The sequence below is a fragment of the Trachinotus anak genome, unplaced genomic scaffold (genome assembly GCF_046630095.1).
Source record: "Trachinotus anak isolate AG129_WGS33_773 ecotype Australia unplaced genomic scaffold, CSIRO_AGI_Tana_v1 ptg000010l, whole genome shotgun sequence".
Lineage (NCBI taxonomy): Eukaryota > Metazoa > Chordata > Actinopteri > Carangiformes > Carangidae > Trachinotus > Trachinotus anak.
The window spans coordinates 24,787,838-24,807,424 of record NW_027273861.1 but is presented as its reverse complement, the minus strand read 5'-3'; the positions used below and the strand labels follow the sequence as shown (position 1 = coordinate 24,807,424).

General features: G+C 41.2%; 2 protein-coding genes across 2 annotated transcripts; one reads left to right on the top strand and one right to left on the bottom strand.

The window, feature by feature from the left end:
• The first annotated feature begins 2,112 nt into the window (after positions 1 to 2,112).
• LOC139626142 (homeobox protein 2-like) lies at positions 2,113 to 9,593 on the top strand. The gene is made up of 4 exons (XM_071486378.1): positions 2,113 to 2,431; positions 3,462 to 7,724; positions 7,947 to 8,032; positions 8,148 to 9,593. Exons 1-3 carry the CDS (start codon positions 2,385 to 2,387, stop codon positions 8,017 to 8,019), a joined length of 4,383 nt encoding a protein of 1,460 aa, XP_071342479.1. The 5' UTR covers positions 2,113 to 2,384; the 3' UTR covers positions 8,020 to 8,032; positions 8,148 to 9,593.
• Positions 9,594 to 9,744: 151 nt separating this feature from the next.
• LOC139626143 (uncharacterized) lies at positions 9,745 to 19,074 on the bottom strand. Its single transcript, XM_071486379.1, has 15 exons — positions 18,610 to 19,074; positions 17,411 to 17,581; positions 17,206 to 17,280; positions 16,675 to 16,793; positions 16,267 to 16,441; positions 15,372 to 15,497; positions 14,987 to 15,033; positions 14,785 to 14,884; positions 14,472 to 14,686; positions 13,801 to 13,981; positions 12,577 to 12,660; positions 12,200 to 12,345; positions 11,688 to 11,929; positions 11,416 to 11,525; positions 9,745 to 10,540 (listed from the first exon to the last, which is right to left on the bottom strand). The coding sequence occupies exons 1-15, from the start codon at positions 18,739 to 18,741 to the stop codon at positions 10,325 to 10,327; spliced, it is 2,139 nt and encodes a 712-aa protein (XP_071342480.1). The 5' UTR covers positions 18,742 to 19,074; the 3' UTR covers positions 9,745 to 10,324.
• Between the last annotated feature and the right edge of the window lie 513 nt (positions 19,075 to 19,587).

Below are 19,587 nucleotides of genomic sequence, written 5' to 3'. Positions count from 1 at the left end.
GAAACTTTCCGGAGAAACAAGCTTCATCTAGGAACCATAGTGACCTTTGATTTGATTGATCAATTTTGTGCTTATTTTTCTAATATATTTTGAATAATTCATTTAGCAATATACTTCAGTCGTAATTCTCATGCAATCCTGTTTATGATGCCAGTTTGTGATAGCAGTCTGGGGAGCTGCTGGAAGAAGTTTCAGGACACCCAGATGTCGTTAGTATTTTTTTGAACATGGAGAATAAGAGAGATAACACCAGCACTGTTCTTCACCCAGAGTGTATTTAAAGTCAAGGCCCTTCCTGTAAATAACCTGTGGAAACATTTTCTTAGACATCCTGATGCCTTCACAGCAATTATATTTAAAGTAAATTATACCATTACAATAAGCCCAAAAACAACCTCAACCAGGGAACTATGCTTTCATGGGCACAATAATTTGATTTCTGATGTCAGTGACTGTCAGTCAACTTAGAAAACCATCAATATTATATTGGTGTATAAATTGCTAAGTTAGGCTTCAGCACAGGTTAGTAAACTGACAAGTGCCAAATGAATGATATGATTTAAGGTTTAAATATATAATTCATGTTTCAGCTATGGTGTTACATGCTGTATGTTGAAACTAATTTGCACAATTTAAAAGAAAAGTCGAGTTCAGAGTTCACTGTGTTCACTGTGTGAACTCTAAACAATAGGAGAGTTTGAACTCATGTGCCAAAAAAGCAATGAGAGCAAAGGAAGAGAGGAGTTGCATTACATAAATAAGAAACCTGTTCGACAACCTTGTTGAGGGTTTCCTGTAATGGTTTTGCTTTGACAAGAGCCCATTAAGTGCGAAGGCATTTGTACAGGGAAAAATTGCCCATGGTGATGTTAGGAAATTCCAGTCATGTGATACCAGCTAATAAAAATGGTTCTAAAACCAACAAGATCCTCTTTGACAGACGTTCCAGCACCATCATTTAGCATTTTTATGCAAAGATGAAATGTTAGAAAATAACTCTGGCAGGCTCAAATTGGACCCCTCGGAGTCAGTGACCTTGTGGATCATTGTGCAGTTTTAGTGTTTAACCTCCAGCCATCAGCCTTTACCTCTTTCCTTTACTTCTTGCCCACTTTCTGATCAATCAGACACAGGAATGGTTAATTCATATCTACATTATTTAATTCTAATCAATTTAAGTTCAAAAGGAAAGGTCATATCAAAGTCTTTCTACAAACATTACAGAGCTAATTGCTGTCATAATTGATTCATCATTTAAATATATTTTTTTTCTATTTTGCAAAAATGCAAAAAAAATGCAAAAAAAAAAAAAAAAGTGAATATTTGCTAATTTCCCAATTTTCTATTATAGCAAATGCAACATTTTGGGGTGAAAAAACTATTATATATATATATATATATATATATATATATAATATGTTAACTTGGGCTTCAGGAAATAATGGCAACAATAAAGGCAAGTTAAACAATACACTCAAATAAAAAATATTTTCTGAATGTTTAGTTGTGTGCACAGAATATTATTTTCATTTGGCAATTCTTGCGGAAAACATTTTAAATAACTTCACCTTCACTGCACAAATCTTTTAATTTGATTCATATTCATTTGCACTATGAGCAGTATATATGTTCAGTTTGATGTAGTCACCCTCTTCAATCAGGCATTAGAGCCTAACATTACTGTCATAATCTCTATTCCCTTCCATGTTGCATCACCATTTAGAAAACCACATCAAGATTGTGACCTGTTTAAAAATTTGAATACAATTTGAATGTAAAATCTTAATAAGGTTGTAGTACCTTATGTGCTCCTAGTGCCACATTGTGCCACTGTTCTAGAAATCTGTGTCATCTGTCTTGAAATCAAACACATCCGGTCCTCAAACACTTGTTAATGAACTCTAAACGATATACTTTAAGTGTTTCCCGTCTTGGCTACAGCTTATACAATATGAAATGTCATCCTCTGAGAATAGAAAAATTTCGCTGATGAAAAACATTCAAACAAAGACCCAAATGTGTTAAGACTATCTGATTTCACCAGTCATGATTCACTATAAGCAATTGTACTAATCGTCAATTATTTTTGAAGAACAGGGTTGTCAACCTATTGCTGAATGGTATAAGGTCACTGCAGATCTTTTCAGCTGTATGATGTGTTCTATGATTTTGTTTGTAGTACCCTATATTTTGTAAACATGTGATCTCACCTGGTTTTTCAGGTTATATGTAAGTAGTCTGTATCACCCGTACCCTGTCACGCCTTCTATAGCTGAGGGAGGAGCAATTCACCAACTAAGCAAAACGTGCAGTCGCAGAAGAAACACCTGCCTGTCCCTGGAGTAGTGAGAAGCAACAGCACTCATCATGGAAAGAAAAATCCTATGTTGGATCTTTTTGCTTGGATATTTTCACACTTCCTCCGGACAAGGTTAAAAATCATTACAAGTTTCTTTACAAATGATAATTTTATGGCTTTGATTGTTTGTATCTTATGATATGTAATACTAACAGTGGCAGTAGCCAGGGGTATTTCCAAAGCTGCTAATATTCAAACCATAACAATATCTGAAAGTATTAAGGTTTTAATTTTAATTATATGTTTTGACTGCTGTAGATGTTTCTTTCAAAAACTATTAATTCTTGTCTAATAGGATAAACTTGAGAAATTTCCACAGTGTATATTGCTGTTAAACAAGATCAGACTACAACATTACACAATTAGAAAATGTGTTTGTCATTAGAAGTTACAATACATTGACTAATTATAAGCAGGAATACATGTACGATGACTGACTAAACCATCTTAAAATTCAAGTTATAGTTAACAAAACTTGAATGATATACAGACATGCAGTACACATAGTACACAAACTCAGCACACACTTGTGTCCAAACATTTGGCTGGTACTGTAAATTACCTGATTAAAATAAGGTAATATAAAGCTGATTCATTATCTTAGTTTCCTTGACTGCTTGACTGTCTCTCTGTCAAGGACGCTGGAGAATCATGAACAAGAGCACAAACATAAATCCTGGCTGGCATACAGCATCAGGTGCCACTCTCTCACCTTGAGCTGAAAAGGTTATCATTTGTACTTTGTAGCAGTGTTGGTTTAAAAGTATTCTTAGACACTGTAAAGTTAATATCACAAAACATTTTATCTGATTATCATTAATACTAAATCCAAAAAATATTCATTCCATATTGAAGATGCACAAAAAACAACAGATCACATGTAAAACAGTGAAACACTCATCAGTCTCAGCCAAGATCAGATTATCAGTAGCCCATTGTATTATGTCAGTCGTTAGTAGTGTACTGTGCAAGTGGGAGAAGATGACAGTATGAGGTGGGAAAAATTAGACCCAATGTCCAGGACTCAAGGTGGCTGGGTCAGCTGAATCACTGAAGTATTACATGTGACTGCTTCTCTGATATTCCAAAAAAATATTTCCAGCTACAACTCTAGCACCAACTACCACAACTGGAGTCTTAACAACAACTGCAGCACCAACCACTACAACTACAGCCCCAACAACAACTGCAGCACCAACCACTACAACTACAGCCCCAACAGCAACTGCAGCTCCAACAACAACAACTACAGCCCCAACAACAACTGCAGCACCAACCACTACAACTACAGCCCCAACAACAACTGCAGCACCAACCACTACAACTACAGCTCCAACAACAACTGCAGCACCAACCACTACAACTACAGCTCCAACAACCACTGCAGCACCAACCACTACAACTGCAGCCCCAACAACAACTGCAGCACCAACCACTACAACTACAGCCCCAACAACAACTGCAGCACCAACCACGACAACTACAACTCCAACAACAACTGCAGCACCAACCACTACAACTACAGCCCCAACAACAACTGCAGCTCCAACAACAACAACAACTACAGCCCCAACAACAACTGCAGCTCCAACAACAACTGCAGCACCAACCACTACAACTACAGCCCCAACAACAACTGCAGCACCAACCACTACAACTACAGCCCCAACAACAACTGCAGCACCAACCACTACAACTACAGCCCCAACAACAACTACAGCCCCAACAACAACTGCAGCTCCAACAACAACAACTACAGCCCCAACAACAACTGTAGCACCAACTACCACAACTGGAGTCTTAACAACAACCGTAGCACCAACCACTACAACTACAGCCCCAACAACAACTGCAGCACCAACCACTACAACTACAGCTCCAACAACCACTGCAGCACCAACCACTACAACTACAGCCCCAACAACCACTGCAGCACCAACCACTACAACTACAGCCCCAACAACAACTGCAGCACCAACCACTACAACTACAGCCCCAACAACAACTGCAGCTCCAACAACAACAACTACAGCCCCAACAACAACTGTAGCACCAACTACCACAACTGGAGTCTTAACAACAACCGTAGCACCAACCACTACAACTACAGCCCCAACAACAACTGCAGCACCAACCACTACAACTACAGCTCCAACAACCACTGCAGCACCAACCACTACAACTACAGCCCCAACAACCACTGCAGCACCAACCACTACAACTACAGCCCCAACAACAACTGCAGCACCAACCACTACAACTACAGCCCCAACAACAACTGCAGCTCCAACAACAACAACTACAGCCCCAACAACAACTGTAGCACCAACTACCACAACTGGAGTCTTAACAACAACCGTAGCACCAACCACTACAACTACAGCCCCAACAACAACTGCAGCACCAACCACAACAACTACAGCTCCAACAACCACTGCAGCACCAACCACTACAACTACAGCCCCAACAACAACTGCAGCTCCAACAACTGCAGCACTAACTACCACAACTGGAGCCTCAACAACAACTGCAGCACCAACCACTACAACTACAACCCCAACAACAACAACTACAGCCCCAACAACAACTGCAGCACCAACCACTACAACTACAGCCCCAACAACAACTGCAGCACCAACTACTACAACTGGAGCCTCAACAACAACTGCAGCACCAACCACTACAACTACAGCCCCAACAACAACTGCAGCACCAACCACAACAACTACAGCCCCAACAACAACTGCAGCACCAACCACTACAACTACAGCCCCAACAACAACTCCAGCACCAACTACCACAACTGGAGCCTCAACAACAACTGCAGCATCAACCACTACAACTACAGCCCCAACAACTGCAGCACCAACTACCACAACTGCAGCACCAATTACCACAACAACTGCAGCACCAACCACTACAACTACAGCCCCAACAACAACTGCAGCACCAACCACTACAACTACAGCCTCAACAACATCTTCAGCACCAACTACCACAACTGCAGCACCAACTACCACAACTGGAGCATCAACAACAACTGCAGCACCAACTACCACAACTGCAGCCCCAACTACCACATCTGCAGCCTCAACAACATCTTCAGCACCAACTACCACAACTGCAGCACCAACTACCACAACTGGAGCCTCAACAACAACAACTGCAGCACCAACTACCACAACTGTAGCACCAACTACTACAACTGCAGCACCAACTACAACAACTGCAGCACCAACTACCACAACTGCAGCACCAACTACAACAACTGCAGAACCAACTACCACAACTCCAGCACCAACTACCACAACTGCAGCCCCAACAGCAACTCCAACACCAACCACCACAACTGCAGCCTCAACAACAACAACTGCAGCACCAACTACAACAACTGCAGCACCAACTACCACAACTCCAGCACCAACTACCACAACTGCAGCACCAACTACCACAACTGCAGCCCCAACAACAACTCCAGCACCAACAACAACAACTGCAGCACCAACTACCACAACTGCAGTACCAACTACCACAACTGCAGCCCCAACAACAACTCCAACACCAACTACCACAACTCCAGCACCAACTACCACAACTGTAGCCTCAACAACAACTGCAGCACCAACTACCACAACTGCAGCACCAACTACAACAACTGCAGCACCAACTACCACAACTCCAGCACCAACTACCACAACTGCAGCCCCAACAGCAACTCCAACACCAACCACCACAACTGCAGCCTCAACAACAACAACTGCAGCACCAACTACAACAACTGCAGCACCAACTACCACAACTCCAGCACCAACTACCACAACTGCAGCACCAACTACCACAACTGCAGCCCCAACAACAACTCCAACACCAACTACCACAGCTGCAGACCCAACAACAACTCCAACACCAACTACCACAACTCCAGCCCCAACAACAACTCCAGCACCAACAACAACAACTGCAGCACCAACTACCACAACTGCAGCACCAACTACCACAACTGCAGCCCCAACAACAACTCCAACACCAACTACCACAACTCCAGCACCAACTACCACAACTGTAGCCTTGACAACAACTGCAGCACCAACTACCACAACTCAAGCACCAACTACCACAACTCAAGCACCAACTACCACAACTGCAGCCTCAACCACAACTCCAACACCAACTACCACAACTCCAGCACCAACTACCACAACTCAAGCACCAACTACCACAACTGCAGTCCCAACTACCACAACTGCAGCCTCAACAACAACAACGTCAGCACCAACTACCACAACAACTCCAGCACCAACTACCACAACTCAAGCACCAACTACCACAACTGCAGTCCCAACTACCACAACTGCAGCCTCAACAACAACAACGTCAGCACCAACTACCACAACAACTGCAGCACCAACTACAACAACTGCAGCATTAATCACAACTGCATCCTCGCCAACAACTGCAGTACCAACTACCACAACCGTAGCCTCGACAACAACTGCAGCACCAACTACCACAACTCCAGCACCAACTACCACAACTGCAGCCCCAACAACAACTCCAGCACCACCAACAACAACAACTGCAGCACCAACTACCACAACTGCAGCACCAACAACAACTCCAGCACCAACTACCACAACTCAAGCACTAACTTCCACAACTGCAGCCTTGACAACAACTGCAGCACCAACTACCACAACTGTAGCACCAACAACAACTCCAGCACCAACTACCACAACTGTAGCACCCACTACCACAACTGCAGCACCAACTACCACAACTGCAGCACCAACTACCACAACTGCAGTCCCAACTACCACAACTGCAGCCCCAACAACAACTCCAGCACCAACTACCACAACTGTAGCATCAACTACCACAACTCCAGCACCAACTACCACAACTGCAGCACCAACTACCACAACTCCAGCACCAACTACCACAACTGCAGCCCCAACAACAACTCCAGCACCAACTACCACAACTGCAGCACCAACTACCACAACTCCAGCACCAACTACCACAACTGCAGCCCCAACAACAATTCCAACACCAACTACCACAACTGTAGCACCAACTACCACAACTCCTGCACCAACTACCACAACTGCAGCACCAACTACCACAACTCCAGCACCAACTACCACAACTGCAGCACCAACTACCACAACTGCAGCCCCAACAACTCCAGCACCAACTACCACAACTGTAGCACCAACTACCACAACTCCTGCACCAACTACCACAACTGCAGCACCAACTACCACAACTCCAGCACCAACTACCACAACTGCAGCCCCAACAACAATTCCAACACCAACTACCACAACTGCAGCCTCAACGATAACTCCAGCACCAACTTTCGAAGGTAAGTGATTCCTATTGATTTTGACTCCAATAAAAATATATTATCCCAGCCATGAACTACAATTGTAGAGGTCCAAATGCAAAGTGCAAGGTGGTTAAACAAATCATAAAATGTCCTTTAATTTGTTTAAGTGTTTTTAAACTTGTTACAATTAGTGATGGGACCACAGTTAGTTTTTCTTTAAATCTTTTTCCACATGTAATGTATTATTAATCCTTGCAGGCCCTGCAGCACTGTTACATGTACAGATGAGGCTAACCTCTTCTGGAGAGCTCAGCAATGGAACCCTCATTGAGCTTGTCAAAGAGGTATGTAAAACAGAATGTGTAAAATAACTTTGGCTTGTGAATTATTTTAAGCCAACATTATCAATGCCAATATCGATCCACTGATGTTTATTCTCTGTGTTTTCTCTCCATGTAGTTTTTTAGAGACAAGATCCTGAATGGAACAGCCCACATGATCACCGTGACAAACATTCAAAGAGTCAGAGTCCGATAGAAACTTAATGTGGATGGAAAGAGTTAAAATGAATACCGCAAAACTAGGGTTGTGCTGGTGGTATAGTTTTAACACACTGTGAAGGGGCACAATGGTTCACCCCAACTATTCCCCCCATAACTGGAAAGAGAAGTTTCTTTTCAGTTTTTCCACAGTTTTAGCACAACACATCAAATGTTAATGTGCTGCAATGACTACAACAACTATTTCCAAACCCCCAGAAGTATCTGGATTACACTCCAGGTATAAGAACTTTTTTTACTAAACAAGTCCCTTCCTATACCTCTTTATTATTACTTTGTCAGATTACATCTAAAATATTTGCAGCACAGGGCACCTTGGAGGCTCACCTGGTAGAGCACATACCAATACCAAGGATTAGTCCTGACTGCAGCGTCCTGGGGTTCGAATCTGACCTGTGGCCCTTTGCTGCATGTCATCCCCTCTTTCTCTCTCCCCAACTTTCCTGTCACTCTCTCACTGTCCTGTATAATAAAGGCAATAAGAAGCCCAAAAAGTAATTTCAAAATTTCAATTTCAAAACAAATACTCGTTACTGTATTTCCCAGGAATGTGAATAGTAGAGATGTACATTTGACTAAAGGGTCAAATTATTTGTACAGTACAATGGGAAGCTCAAACAGAGAAATCTGATCTGTCTAAGAGATGGTGTTTAAGAGGAGACAGTAATTGCCTGCTTTGTAACCGGTGAAGTGGCTCCCACGCTGACAGGCCTAGTAACCAGGAAACTTTTAAACTATGTTTCTTGCTCAGTCCTCCCTTTCCTTTTAAATAAACACCTCACACAAAATGCTGGCAACGATAACCTTGGTGAGTGTGTTATGTCAAGTGCATGTCACGTGTAATCCCGAATCAGGGAAATGAAGGTTATGTCAGAGTATTACTGACAAAATGTTTTGTCTTGTGACATTAAGAATTGCTCGACAAAGTTTATATAAAATCAGAATATTAAAAGGGTGGACAGTGTGGTATAGAACAACACCTAAATGCTTTATGAAGGGGAGGAGGCATTCTGTATGCAGGTTCACCTTTTAAACGTTTAGACACATTAGATCTTTCTCCTCTATATTACTGGTTTAAATAATTTTTTCAAATGATTATTTTTGTACTAAAATTCTTATTTATTGTTCTGACATGCGTTAGACAATTATTTAGTGTGACATTTTGTTTGCAGCGACAATCATTTTCACTTAAGGCTATATGTCCATTTCTGCGCTGTCATAGCAAGACCTTCAGACTTCCTGGTTTAGACCAGAAACTAGATTTTTAACAAAATTAGCTTCTTCTTTTTCTTTCTGTTGTGTTATATCCTTTTGAAAGATAAATAAAGAGACATATCTGTGCCTATTTGCAGCGTTCTGTGTTCTTTAATAAATCTTTTTCAAAGAAACTTTATTCAACAATTGATTTTAAAGCATATCATGTATATATATACACATCAGTTATAAAACAATATTTGAAAACACAAAACAGAATAATATCAAGTGAAAAATTTTCTTTTGAATGTGTAACAAGGCTCAATGTATCAAATTGCACAATGACACAATGCAAGATGTGAAATTATAAATATGTAATCAGACTAGCTACTCTGTTAGATGTCAAAAAGACAGTCTGAAAGTATGTGTATGTTGGAAGTTCATAACTTAGGATTTGGGATCTACAGTTTGTTTTTGTTTTTTTTTTTGAATCATTTTTAAAAGATTAAAACAAAACATGACAGAGAAACTTATTTTGAAGAATTAATTTGAGGGACATTTCCTGTAGCTGCATATGTCAAGTACAGGGTGTCAACAAAATAAAAAAAAACATATGATCTGCTATCTTCAGCAGCCACAAGTCCCATTACTTGTGAAGGTCACAAACACAATTATCTTACGCTCCTTCTTTTCTAAAAGACATTATTGTCTCCATGACACAAAAGCATGTGCACAGCTACTATTATAAACCTGACATAGGATGAATAATGCCTTAAACAAACACTGGGTGAGGCTTTCATTTACACCTGACTGACACGCGACTTTCTTCTCGGTCACATTGTTAATATCGTATAGAAACCTCCGAGCTCCACAAAGTCAGCTTCAGCACGACATGAGGTTTCCAGAAGGGCTTCCGCTTCCTAAACTTGTCATCACTTCTGTGCAGTTGTCCTCTCCATCTCCCTCCGTCTTGAAACGTGTAAAGCCCAGGGCCTCGTGCACAGCTCTGCTCAGCAGCGCCGACAGATCTTCAGCCCCCGCCACCGACCTCGGCAGGAAGAGCTCCAGAGCACAGGTTGAGGCATGGGGCAGACCATCCTGGAAAATGAATTAAAGCAAATGAAATGTGCCATGAACACAGAAAAAAACATTTTCTATTAGGAAACTGTGTCCTCAGCCTTCTGCCTCTAAAAGACACATTAGTAATAAATGTACTGAGGAGGACATTATTATCTTTTTTTTTTTTTTTTTTTTTAAATCTGTCTTCTTTAGCTAATGTGGAAAGCAACATTTTCAACTGCTGATGCAATATTATAGGAATAAGAGTCAGAAAAAGATTTCCCTCAGCTGAACGAAACATTTTACCATCTTTCAGCTTATTATTTCGGTTTTACAGCCACAATTTTATTGCTTTAATTCACCCTGCGACAGTGACAAAGCTTTGAGAGCTGGTGAACACAGTGGATCATTTTAGAGCTAATGAGACAGATGTTTTTCTCAGGTGTTGGTGGAGACCAAAATCAGAACTTAAAGGAAAGTGAATATTGGACATGCATGACACAAACAACTTAAAATACATGCTAATGCACTGTGTCTGCTGGATGTGTAAAAAGCCACTACTGTGTCAAGGTGATAATATGTCAATGTTGTATTTACAGCATGCTGTGTTTTGCCCCCAAGGAGCTAAAATATCATTTAATGCAGGTTTAAGTACAATATTTGAGTAAACGTACTTAGTTATTGATACCATTGTATCTGACTGAACTGGGTATTGTAACAAGCAGCCCTCAAAGTTGCTAGAGTGCCTGTCTCAAGGGGACCTGTTGAGATGTCTCACCCTATAAAAGCCACATAGCCTCAGTGAATCACATTGTCACTTCTTACAGCTGAGATTTCAGTTTCACATGAAGTGGGCAACATTTTAAGGACAGTGACTTATCACCGAGTCTAATGCTGATCTGAGAGATACCAACCTGGGAGTAAAAACGCAGGGAGATCAACCTGGGGAACCCAAGAGGAGGCAGATGATCAGCTCCTGTGGTGAAGGCGAGGATGTCTTCAAAGGAAAAATCTGCCTCACCCTCTGATAGTGCACAGGGAAATATTTTAATTAAAACAGCCTCTCAGTACAACCTGAAACACTTGCAGCATTTTAATGACACTTCCTTCTGCCAGTGTCTGATACAAGAGCCACAAGACACTTTGTTTTCGGCTTCCATCCTTCCATCCTTCCCTCCATGCTTACTGCTGATGAAGCTGAGGACCGTTTCCCAATGCCCAGCTGTTGCCTCCTCAGCTGCCCTCAGCTGACTGTCTATATGGCTGTAGCAGACAGTGAAGAGCTGTTTGAACTCTTCCAGGGTCAGAGGCTCTTGCCGTGCGCTCGTCATCAGAGGCACAAACGCCTCCCAGTGGGACTGTACCATATCCCACAATCCACCACAGCTGTTCAGCCCCTCGGTGAACTGGGAGATCATACTGGCCACCCTGAAGCACAGTGGAGGGACTTAGTGATTGAAGATGACCTTTCTTCACATCAGGTGCAATTTGGAGAGTTTGTGTGCAAGATGTTAAATCACAAAACAAAAGGCTGAAGAATGAGGCGGCACTGATTGTTACTGTCTTGCTGAGTCTCTTGAACTTTTTAAAAACATTTTTTTAAGTTAGAAACACTCGGCAAATCAGTTTATGGGATATAAACTACAAGTGAATGAATGTGTGTTGTTCTGCCTGTGTGTACACGTATGTGTGTTGTACCTGTGATAGATGTAGTGTTTGACCAGGCGGATATAGATGGCTGCTATTTCATCAGAACGGGCTGAATAGATTCCAGGGATCCCACAGCTGGACACCCAGTTACACAGACTGGGAGGCAGCAGCTTCACATTGGTACAACTCTGCAGCTAGAAGAGGAGCATTACTTTCTTTATTTGCATGCGTAAGGGTGTGTCAGTATAAACCATTAACTGATTGTGTTTGTCTCTCCTCACTTTGGTGGAACAGTGTACACAAATCTATCTGCAAAAAAGATTACAGCACTTTTAGTGTTTTTTACAGCAACCCTTCATCCTTCACACTGCCTCCACATGCAAATACCTGTGTGTGTGTGTGTGTGTGTGTGTGTGTGTGTGTACCTGTTGCAGTCGGATCTGTACATCAGCATCGTCAATGTCTGTCCAGCTGAAGTCTTCCAAAGATGGATTGTGGCCACACATCAACTGAATAAATAGTATAAAATACATCACAGTGAGCACAGTTATCTTACTTTGACATTATTACAACTGTGAATGTATAAATTGTTTTAAACAGAGAGCTACAGAGCTAATCCATGATAATGCAATCCTGCAAAAATAAACTCGAAAGGTCAGACCTGCTAAGTTATAAGGTATTGATTAATTACCCACACTTATAAAAATGAACCAAGGAAATGCTGCCATATGTCAAAAAGTCTAAAGAAATTTCAAGCAGAATACTGTAAAAAAAAAAAAATCTTTCTGGGTGCGCAGTGGCCATTTATCTCAAACCATTAGGAGGCCAGTACGTATTTTTAAAACAATTCCTTTGAAACTAGGCAATTAGAGTCCATTACATTTTCCATAGTTACATAAATTGCCTTTTAGCAACAGTTGTTGATAGGTGAGTAATTAGTGCAGATTAAATAACAAGACGAGTGTGTACAGTCTTGTCGCTTGTGGCATTGCTAGCAGCTCTGTGTGGCTTTATTGTGCTTTGATCTGAATGCTTACATCAGCATACTAACAGGTAATGTTTACCATGTTGAGCATTTTAGTTTGGTGTGTTAACATGCTAAGATTTGCCGACTTACACTAAACTCAAAGTAGGCTGATGGTAACATTAGTTTTGTTATAAACCAAAGTGACATTTCGACTACATGATGGTGTGAGATGAAAAGTCAGGGGATCAGCAAAGTTATTGGCTGCGCTTGTTCCTGAGTGAAACCTGAATGTGTGTGCTAAGCTTCATGGCAAATGCCACTGCCACTCAGACAGAAAATGCCAGCTAAAGGAGCTTGGCCATTTGATATGGTGTTTTATAGAATGTTTCTTCTACGCTACTCTGCCTGCAGCACGAATACAATTTGTTAGAAAGAGATTTCAAAACTGCATCGACATCATGCGCGGTGGCGACTGAAAAGACAAAAGACAGCCCTACCTGCAGTATAGAGACTTAATTAGTAGACACCCTGACATCAATAGACATACACAGTTTGAGAAAGGAGAATGTGGGAGGGGCAGTGAACAAACATCCAAGCAATGAGCACTTGGTGTGAACAACGAGCACAGGAATCTCCCCCAGTACCAGCTACAATTACAGAGAGAGAAACACATGCACGCAACCTGGTAGAGTGAAGGGTGAAGACAACGAGGTCCAGGCCCCCCCTGAGCCAGAGACCAGCCAATCAGAACACCTGCTTCGTAATACTTCCTGTTTTCAAGAGCTGCGAGGTCATAAGTCAGAAACAGACGCCCCGGGGGACCCTCGAAGACAGAACATTGCTGCAGCTCGAGAAGAGTCAACCTGGGTGAGAAGTGATCAGTTAGTCATTTATCAAGCAAAAATGCCAAACACTTACTGCTTCACAGTCGCCATTTGGCTTTACTGTGTATATCACTGCACACTGAATATTTTAGGTTATGGACTGTTGGTGGAATAAGTCACCTGACAAGCATTTTTCACAATTTTGTTGCATTTTATGGGCTAAATTATTGATTAATTGAAAAAATAATTCTTAAGAACAAAATGTTATTGAGAGGTCAGTGTTTTTTGGATCGTCATCATTTTGCAACACCAAGCATCCTGTATCCCTCATATTACGAAAAGATCAGTTTAAATACATTTATTCGTGTTGGATCTCAGACTGAAACCTGAAAAACTACCAGATATATGGAAAACCAGCAAATCACGATGGTGCTGTTAATGTTTTACAGTCCAGTTAAGCTGTACGGTTGAACTCACCATAAAAAAAAAACACAGCACATATGTAAAATATGAGGTAAATAATCACAACCTGAAGAACTCTCTGAGAGGCCCCTCGTGGCCATCGGTCTCCTCTCCACTGAAGGAGATGACGGGCGTCGTCCTGAAACAGAACCCCGGCCTCCTCACCACCTTCAGAGCGCTGCGGAGCAGGTCTCTCCTCCTCACCTGGATGTGGGTTTCTACGTCTCGATCCATGTTCTGCTGTCTGAACAGTCTCAGAACGGTGTCCAGGTCGAGTGTGAACTGCACACCAGAGACAGGTTTAACAGGAGACACAGCTCCTGTCCTCCAACTACTGCATTCATACTTTTTATCTCTTGACAAGAGTGAGATAAACTCACCTCCTCTGTGGTCCTGCGAACACGAGGCTGCATCTGTCTTCCCAGCTGGGCGTCTTCCTCCTGGCAGCTCTCTGTGCTGGCCTCAAGAAAAAACTCCTTCCTGACAAGAGACAACACACATACACTCATGTAATTCAGTAATATGGTCCACTGTTCACCATTTTGAAATGTCTGTCCCCAGCAAGTGTTGATGGTTTCTTACCTGTTCACCACAGGCGTCTCGGGTGTTGCTGACCTCCCAGACTCTGCCTGTTGAGAGAAGAGTATTTTAACTTCATGCACTGTGGAGGAAATGTGGAAAAGTTGAATTCGGTGTGTTAATGAAAACAAAGGGAATCTATTATTTTTAAGCTCCAAACCCACAGTGCTGAATCGAATTCTGTCAGAGCACTCACATCACATCGCAAAGGCAACACAACTGGATTTGCGATGAAGTTACAGAAGAAGCTTTCAACGGGAATAAAAAACTGATAACATGAAAATGAGCCATAAAGTTAGTTTTAATAATCACACTTGCTGAGAGGTGTATTGTGGAGACAAACGACTCTACCGCCAACACGTCGACAATGAAATCAGCTGTGGTTTACCTGTGTGTGGTCCTGGTGGCTGAAGATATACAAGGGGCCATGTCCAGAGATCCTGAGTACCTGCTCCCCTGTCCAGCCCTCAGCAGGGGTGTCAGGGACAAACAGCACCCTGGAGCCCTGCACACACTGGAAACAACACATACTATCAACTCATCAACTTAGGGCTGATTTCATTACACGGTTATCATGGCCAAAAAAAACCACGAAATCTATAGAAAATTAGAAAATAATAAAAAATAAAATAACCATAATGCCAATAATGTTTTTTTTCCTCTTTTTTGGCAGATGAATTTGACTCAAATACAAGTGCAGGGAAGTGAGCAGAGAGTCTGTAAAAGCATACAAAAAGAACAATTGTACTCAATGGATAGTGAAATGACAACCAGATGAAATAATAAACAAAAGATCCACAAGGCCTAACAACTTTCATCATGATATTATCATGAGTATAATTAACACCATATCAATATTTCATTTTTTAAATATCACTGTTGTTGTCAATACAAGTATATTGCAACAATCCTACTTTAAATTTAAATTGACTAAACTGAAGATTAATTCTAATAAACTAACTCCCTTGAAGAAAAGCAACATGTCCTTCAGGTTTTATTCCATAATGCATTTGATGTAGGAATACTGCACTCATTCACACTCACATGGACATATAGTATGTGCTATGCTTGTTTTCAGGATATCACGTTTGCTTGCACAAATATCATAGATTCCTGTTGAAATCTTAACAAAAAACTTCAAATCCTAATCAGGATCTTTAAATTAATCAGCCAATCATACTCCTAAATTCAATCTGAGATGATTAACCAAGTCTTAATTTCTCTCTAGAACCTTAGAACAACTACAAAACAAATATAAAAATCCACCTTAAACACACACACACCTGTAGATATGTGAAGGAAAACCTTTGTCCTGCCCATCTCACAAACTGCCCCCTGAAGAGCATCGCCAGCCGGCTCTCCATCTGATTGGCTGACCAGCCGTAGTCAATGGTGATGCGAGCGGTCATTCCCATCGCAGCTAGAGCTGCTCGTTCTTTGCCACGTGGAACAATATGTCTGTGGAGACAGAGAGAAATATTTACCTTCGTATATTTTCACCAGATTCATCAGTTACTCGAGAGGAAGTCCTGACCGATAATGGTGCTTAAGAAAAAGGTCATAGTGATGACAAAACACTCAGAAAGATCAACAGGGGACAATGAATATCCAAACCAAATTTCATTCCAGTCCGGTGAGAAGTTTAGATATTTGTTTTGAAGAAAACCCTGGAAAACAGCCCACACACACACCTCTCTAGCTGTGCCAGGTAGTGTCCTCGGGTCAGACAGACCACATCTTTGACCACCAGTCCTGTCCTCTGTGGAGTCAGTCTCTTCCACTTGACACGACTGCTTTTGTTTGGCGACGGCTGCAACACACAGCACAATGTCACACAAACTTACACAGTTTCTCATATTGTACAGAAATCTCAACTTCAGACAGAAAAATTTAAATTAAGGACAGTAAGTCTTCAAATGTAGCTGCAAATTGAACAAAAGTTAATATTATCATTGAAATAAGTGGTTGATTAATTAGTCAATCAACAGAAAATGAATCAAGAACAAGTAGAATTGTAGGGAATAATTAAATTAAACTGAATCTCTTCACATAAGTGTCCGTTTATAAAAATAAATCAATAAAAGAAAAAAGTTTTAAATACATCTGTACTTTTAGTTTATTTTTACACTCAACTTTGGCCTTTTATTAATCGAGAAATCTGTGATTGTGTTATCTTTGTTGATTAGCAAATGACAAACACAACAAAACCCGAGGAGTCCTACCATTGTCATGATGGAAGAATCATCTGACTTTAGCTCCACTAGCTCGCTTTCAGACACTTTGAGGGGAGGAAACACCTGCAGAGAGGGAAGGAAAGCAAGAAGAAGAGAGACAAAGAAAATGAGGTTTCAAAAAAAGGAATTGTGTGATCTTTAAAAATCAATTACATACTCAGCAGACAATTGTGCCTGTGTGGGCGTCACTAACCTCCATTTCTATCTCTATGTCCTCCATGAAGCTTGGCATAGAGGTGTGGTGCTCTGTCTCCCCCCCTGCAGGGGGCTCTGGTTTGGGCTTGGGCTGCTGCCTGGGTTGGGTCTGGACCTCAGGCTCTGGTTCCTCTTCACAGTCAGGGACCAGAGGATGCTCCAGGTGTCTCTGAGGAGGAAGAGGAGGTAGTTCATTGTGCACCAAACAAAACATACAGAGCTGCATGAGGAGGGGGCATACTGAAATAATGGGTTGGTATTTTAGGTGATTGCACTACGGTTTTGATTATGTAAAACAAACAAACAAAAATAAAAAATTCATTGCAAAACCATAAAGTTTCCATCAATGTCAGCTGTCTTGTTTGGGACCGTTTCAGTCTTTGTATAGTGCTTTGTAATTTTGTTCTAAAATGTGGTATTTAAGTTGTTACAATGAGTATTTCTTATGTTTTAATGGGTCAGTTCACCCAAATCACAAACACACACAATAAAGCCTTTTCACCCTTACAGCAGTAGTTTCCAGCCTTTTTGACCTTTGACCCCTTAAAACAGAACAATGTCTGCTCAAGATCCTCTACCACATCTACCAGTTGTAATCAGTTGAACCAAACAGTAAATTATCAAGTATGTCACAAGGACAAAAAAATCAAAGATTAGAGGAAAAAATCCTTAAAAATAAGCAAATTGTTGGAACAGGAATTTGTTTTTTTCTGCTTCCTGAATCAACTCAGGACTTTGCATATTTTTCTTGCATAACTCAAGTTTGGATGCATTGTTCTTTCCAGAAATAATAGCCCAGGTGGATAATCATCACCCCCAGATGTTTGTGGACAGTTTTCAAAACTTTGAATTGTTCCTGTGAAAAACTGACGACAGTGTGGTCGATAGATTCTCCGGTGACAATTTGTTTCTGAGACGACAGACTTGTGTTTATTTCCTCTGTACTGGCCTGGCAGCAGAGGTTCCAGAAGGACCTGTCACATTAACCTGGCAGTGAAGGAATCAATGGTACAAACTGTGACACATTTATCACCCCTCCTATTGAATGGATCTCACATGACCCTAACTCTCCTGATCTGGAGTCTCACCAGCAGAACATGTTATTGACTTTCTGTGTATTAGTCACAGCTTTAACTTAACACAAACACGTCAAACACGTCATGTTGTATTAGATGTGCAGTGTTACAGGAGACACACCTGGTGGAAGCTGTGTTCTTCCTCCTTCTCCTGTGTTGATGTCACCACGCAGGGCTCCTCAGAGGAGAACAGCTCCATCTCGATGTTTTCCCTGATGGCCAGGAGGGCTGCCTTCTTCTCACCCAACTTCATCTTTTCAGGCACAACTAAAACCTTAGAGCTCCTTTAAATCTTACTCTTTTTTCCCTTTACTGGTCCTGCTTTGTTAGAACAATCTCCTCTACACTTCTCCTTTCCTTAAGTCCTCCTCTGTTCTTTCTGTGTTCAGTCCTTGATTTAACCTAACCCACTCGTTTTATTTTCTTTTTAACTCCTTGCTTCAGTCAACTTGTCGCTTATCATTTTAATGCCATGTTCAACTTTTCATTCCCTCTCTAGTTTCTCCCCAAACAGTTTCACCTCCAACTATTCCTTGGGTGAAGGTGGCCTTCCAAACATCTGAACAGCTGAGCTCTCATTACCTCAAGCTGAGATCCATCAGAGTCTAGAGCTCTGATTGGCTCAGAATTGTCCCTTCAGGCTGTGATTGGCTCTGCGAACACTTGTGAAGGTGTCACTGGTTTAGAGGTTTGTCACAAAGCTCTGGTTGGTTCAGAGTTCACAGAGGGTCAGTAAAGAAGACTGATAAGACAAATAGACCATCAATCAACTCCTCTTCACGCATCCTTCTGCTTTCATCATTGACCGCATGATTGAGTCATTTTCAATTGATTACTTAACCATAATTAAATATTTGTCCCTAAAGTCATCCCATGGTTTCAAAATGCATGCATTTAAATCCCCTGTGAACCCATTATTCTAGAATTATTAAATAATACTTGTATTTTTTTATTGTTTTATTTTGTGGTTTTATTGCACTTGTTCATTGAAATTTTAATTTAAACTATTTGTATTTGAATCAGTTGATTTTTATATCTTTTAAAAAGCACTTTCTAACTTGCTTTTGACAAGTAAATAACAATAAAGTTATTATGATCC